This window comes from Nicotiana attenuata, chromosome 12 (genome assembly GCF_001879085.1).
Source record: "Nicotiana attenuata strain UT chromosome 12, NIATTr2, whole genome shotgun sequence".
Classification (NCBI taxonomy): domain Eukaryota; kingdom Viridiplantae; phylum Streptophyta; class Magnoliopsida; order Solanales; family Solanaceae; genus Nicotiana; species Nicotiana attenuata.
The window spans coordinates 26,590,155-26,595,776 of record NC_032000.1 but is presented as its reverse complement, the minus strand read 5'-3'; the positions used below and the strand labels follow the sequence as shown (position 1 = coordinate 26,595,776).

Below are 5,622 nucleotides of genomic sequence, written 5' to 3'. Positions count from 1 at the left end.
ACAAACTACCAACTAGAACCTACTTAAACCACATTGGAATCAACATTGATCCTAACTGCTCCTTTTGCAAACATGATAAGGAAAGTATTACCCACATCTTTATGCAGTGCTCAGCAGTCAAGGACTTCTGACTTCAATTAGGCATCAACATGAGTGGTTATAACTCGGCAAACCATTGGCTGATCAATATTCATGACCTTAACTGTTCTCTAGGAAAGGGCCACATAGATTGGCATGATATGTTCCCCTTTGCGATATGGTACATTTGGACTAACAGGAATAACAACCTCTATAATAACACTACGAACAAAGCCAACATATCTTACTCTTACAAGTTAGCGGTTGAATACAAATTCCTTACTGAAAAGTAATCTACGCATCAAGTAAACATCCCTATTTCTATAAAATGGATCAAACCTATGGCTAACCATATTAATCTTAAAATAGATGGCTCCTTCAATAATGAAACATCCACATGTGGCTTTAGTGGTTTATTTAGAGATAGCAATGGCATATGGGTGCTGGGGTTCCAGGGTTCTTCATATGGTCTATCTCCCCTGCATGGAGAACTTATGGCATTAAAGAAAGACCTTCAACTAGCAAGGGAACAGGGTTTTACTAACATTGATGTGGAGACAGACTCCACAGATGTTATTCTATGTCTACAACATGGTTATACGCTGCTTAACAATATTATTCATGATTGTAGGTTATTGATGCACCAGGTGAAAGCTCAAACAGTGGAGCACAACTTCAGAGAGGCCAACAAACCAGCACACAAGCTGGCTAAGGATGCTCTTCGTGTGAACAATGGCAGGGATCTCGGAACTTTGAACTATCCTCCATATTTTGTAACCGCCATCTTAGCAATTGACTATGAAGCTACTACCTATCTAGTTAAGAATATTAGGAAGGATGCATGCACTAAGCTTGCATCCCTTGGAAATAAAAATGTCCTTCGTGACTTTTTAATACTATGTAATAGCCAAGTAGGTAACGCCCCGCTGGGCAACTTTGATAATGTAGCTACTACCTTCTGATTATTGGTATAATATAATTGATCCCTGCTTATCAAAAAAAGGTTTCATTCGCAATTTTGGTATTTCAACTTGCAAATCAACGACTGTCTAATTTAAAACAGATACTTTATTTGAACTTGAGTCCTTTCAAGTTGAAAATATAACTTCTCAATTTCTCCAATGATTTTCTCTTCATTTCAACTCTAATGTTGTCCAAACGGCAACGTACAATCTTTCCTTTTATTCCGGAAATAAAAATTGCTTTTGGTAAATAATGAGACAAACGTTGTCCATGAAGTAAGCCCAAACTATAGAAGATGGTCGTCCATCGGAAATTAACTTAAATAGCCATCCGCTTAAAAAATAGTCAACAGATGTGGATATTGTACATAATTAGTGTATAATATATATATAAGAAACTACCAATTATGTCCATTTATAAGTAGCTTATTATAAAAATTGGCCAACTCATAAAATATTAGTCAAATATTACCAATATTAGACAATAGCTATTTGTAGCTAAAAAAAGGTTAAAGTTTTACTTTCTTTTAAGTGGGTGTTATTAGAATAGATTGGGTACATCTTAAGGAGCTTAAATATCAATTTTGAGATGATTTGGTGGAGCTTTGAGGTGGTTTGAATTGAAAATTTGAAGTAGAAGATGAACATGAACAAAAATATGTATATCACACTGTGTATCATTTGTGTATCACATATGTATCATATTTGTATTAATTGTGTATCTCATGTATATCCATGTATAACTATGTGTGAGATCCATGCTTGATATATGTTTGATACATGTGTTGCAGAATAGTTTTTTTAACTACGAATTTTGACACCAAATCAATCCAAATCACCTCCAATCTTCCTAAAATTTTATATATTGAATCATCTACATGTTTTCAATGAATTTCAACCATACCCATTGAAAAACAAAATCCTTTTTTGCTTAGATTTTTAAAATCTTGTATATGTATATTTTTATATTTCATCACCTCGTTTACTGCCTCATTCGTGAAATTTCCTTTCCGTCTTTCATCTAATGGGGTTGATCATACTTAAAAATATAGAAGGAGATCTTTGCGTGTGATTCTTGGAGAGAAAGAACTTTATTTATTTTGGTTTTCAATTGTTATACATGTTTGTGAAAGTACAAGGGGGGGGTGAATTCTAGCCGATTTAAAAATCTTAGTTGACTAAGTATAAGTTTAGTCGACTAGACTTTGACAGTGATTTATTTCAGTAGAGATAAACCAAAAGAGCAAAAAGATAAAGAAGCTCGACAGTTTTTATACTGGTTCAGTACCGGTGTGGTACCTACATCCAGTTCCCTTGGGTCACAAGTGTTCTCTTAGATCTTTGATGAATGATTACAGCAATGATGGTTTAGTACGTTCACCACCAACGATATATAACAACGGTAATTCTTCTTAATGTTGACACAACTCTCGCTTTGTGTTCTAACTCTTCCTATCTTTTGTAACACTTGTAAACTCAAGACTACAGTGTTTGTACTAAGAACTAGAAAGGCTTAGAAACATATGATGTAGTTGCGTGTAGAATCCTTGAGTTTGCCAATCTTCTTATAGGGGAGTTTTGAGTAGCCGTTGCAGATTGACCCTTAATTGATGCACAGAATATTCTAGGGGTTTGACCCAAGGGGTGCCTTCGAATCCTACACAAGAGATGGGATGGATTCATTTATGTCCTTCCTTTTCATATCCATAATCAAGGGAGTGATTTGTGGCTTGACTTGATCGATCAATCTTCAGTAACTCCAGATTCCAAATCAATCCTTGAAGTGGCTGCACTTGATTTGTTCCCTTTTTATTGTGACGACCCGGCCGTTCGTCTTAAGAATTTACGCTCTGATCCCTATTAACTGCTTCCCCTAAGTTCATTTCTGCTATTTTGGTTTGCCGGGACGTTCGGTGTTGAGTTTCGGAGAGTTTTGGGACACTTAGTCCCTAAATGAGAGCTTAAGTGTGGAAAAGTGGTCCGTAGTCGGAACAGTGTGAAGACAACCTCGGAATGGAAATCTGATGGTCCCGTTAGCTCCGTTAGGTGATTTCGGAGTTGGGAGCATGTTCGGAATGTATTTTGGAAGTCCGTAGCTCTTTTAGGCTTGAAATGCCGAAGGTTGAATTTTTGAAGTTTCCGGTCCGATAGTGAATTTTTGATCCGAGGGCCGGAATGGAATTCCGGAAGTTGCAGTAGCTCCGTCGTGTCATTTGGGATGTGTGTGCAAAATTTCAGGTCATTCGGACGTTTTTGGTTGGGTTTTTGATCGAAAATGTATTTTGATGGAATTTGAAGTTCTTAGGCTCAAATCCTTGAATTAATCGAGTTTCCGACGTTGTTTTAGGTGGTTTAAGGATTAGTATAAGTTTGAATGAGGTATTAGGTGTTATTGGTACTTTTGGTTGAGGTCCCGGGGGCCTCGGGATGATTTCAGGTAGTTAACGGAAGAAGTTTTGAAGCGTTGCAGCAACTGAACCATTGCTGCTTCTGGTATTTTCGCATCTGCGGCTTGGGAACCACAAATGCGGTGCCGCAGAGGCGGCTAAATGGCCGCAGAAGCGGCTTTGCTCCTTTCCCTCTGAAACCGCAGAAGCGGTGCTATTCCCGCATAAGCGGAGCTGCAGAAGCGGCTCAGGCATCGCAGATGCGGCTCCAGCGTTTCGTTAGTTTCCACAGAAGCGGATTGTCCCTCGCAGATGCTCTTCCGCACCTGCGGCTCATTTCTCGCAGATGCGGTCCTGGCGATTTAATTTTAGACCGCAGAAGCGGCTTGTTTTCGCATAAGCGGGACTGCAGAAGCGATCCCTTGTCCGCAGAAGCGGAAATGCCTGTTCTGATATAGAAAATTCGAGGGTTTGATTTCATAAGTTAGAAAACCCAAATTGAGCTCGGGTAAGGGCGATTTTCAGAGGGTTTTGAAGAGAAAACTATTGGGTAACATTCCTTTAATCCCTTCTAGTTATATTTCATCATTTTGTAGTTAAATCCATCATTAAAATTCGAATTTAGGATCAAAATTGGAAGAAATTGGGTAAAACTTTATAGGCTAAACCATTGAGTTTTGAGTGAGCATTTGACCTCCTATTTGGGAGATTTTTATATGGTTAGACTCGTGAGAGTACGAGGGTTCTGAAAATGTGAAAATTATTCGATTCTGAGACGTTGGACTGAAGGGCATTTTGGTCATTTCACCTAATTTCACGCCGTAGCTTTGAATTAAATAGCAAAACCAGTTGTTTGCGATGTTATTTACATGTATAATTGAATTGAATAGATTTGGGCCATTTGGAGTCGGATACTCGTGGCAAGGGCATGGTTTCTAGCTGATATTGAGTCGGTTCGAGGTAAGTGGCTTGTCTAACCTTGTGTGGGGGACCTTTCCCCTTAGGATTTGTTATTTGTTGTTTTGAGTGCCTTGTACGCGAGGTGACGAACGCGTACTTGACCCAATTGTTGAAAACCCTGATTTTACTTAAGATAGTGAGATTGAGTTCCTTTCATATTTACTTTATTCCAGTTGCAATTATAACCTGTGCTAGATTAGGAAAGCATGTTTAGTTGATTTAGCTTGCCTAATTGCTTAAGTTGCCTTGACTGTACTGCGTGAAGCATGCTAGGCCAGTACTACCTATTTGCTTGTCTTTTGTACTTTGTTTCCGTGTACCTTCCGGTTGTGATTGTGCATTTATATTGGGACTACGAATGTGGAATTCCGGTAGCTCCCCCCCCCCCCCCTTGTTTGTTTACTTTGGGACTACGGGTTCGATTCCTGGTAGATCCCCCTGCACTTTTACTTTAGGACTGCGGGTTAGATTCCCGATAGATCCCCCTGCATATTGATGGTTGGACTACGGGATGGTATCCCGGGAAATCCTTTGGTTTGGCACATGAGTTGGACTACGGGACGGTATCCCGGGAGATCCACTAGACAGTTGAGGAAAGGGCTACAGGACGGTATCCTGGGAGACCCTCATTGTTATCCTTGGTATTAAGCTGTAGTCATTCTGTGTTTATTTTGTTCTTTCTGTAGTTGTTGTTGCCTCGTTGACCTGTCTTATCTCATTGTTGTTTTCATTATTTCTGTCAGATTTTCATACTATTGATTATTACTATATTTTACCTCAGTAGGGCCCTGACCTTCCTCGTCACTACCCAACCGAGGTTAGGCTTGGCACTTACTGAGTACCGCTGTGGTGTACTCATGCCCTTCCTGCGCATGTTTTTCATGTACAGATCCAGGTACCTCTTCTCAGGCGCACTATCCTTGAGGCGAGGAGATACACAGAGACTTCGAGGTATATCTGCCGCGTCCGCAGACCAGGAGTCTCTATTCTATTCCAGCTTTAGTATTTAGTTTATCCCTTTTCTCTCAGTTGTTTAGATATTCAGGAGTTAGAGCAGCGTACTATGTTTCTGTTAGCCTGTGGTTCCCGTGAGTTTCCAGGTTTTGGGATTGAGTTGTAGACTTCCGCATTTCTTTTGAGTTGTATAGGTCGAGCTGCCTTATATGCAGTTATTATTTTAATATGTTTAGCTTTATTTAACCATTTCGCTAGTTAAGTTATTATTTCCGCATTGA

At 39.5% G+C, this 5,622-nt stretch overlaps 1 protein-coding gene across 1 annotated transcript; it reads left to right on the top strand.

Annotated features, from left to right (window-relative positions):
- On the top strand, positions 420–1,040 carry LOC109235976. The gene has a single exon (XM_019402217.1). It carries the CDS (start codon positions 420–422, stop codon positions 1,038–1,040), a length of 621 nt encoding a protein of 206 aa, XP_019257762.1.

Excerpts from the sequence above, each read along its gene's own strand:
- LOC109235976 (XM_019402217.1), top strand. The coding sequence starts at position 420 with ATGGCTAACCATATTAATCTTAAAATAGATGGCTCCTTCAATAATGAA.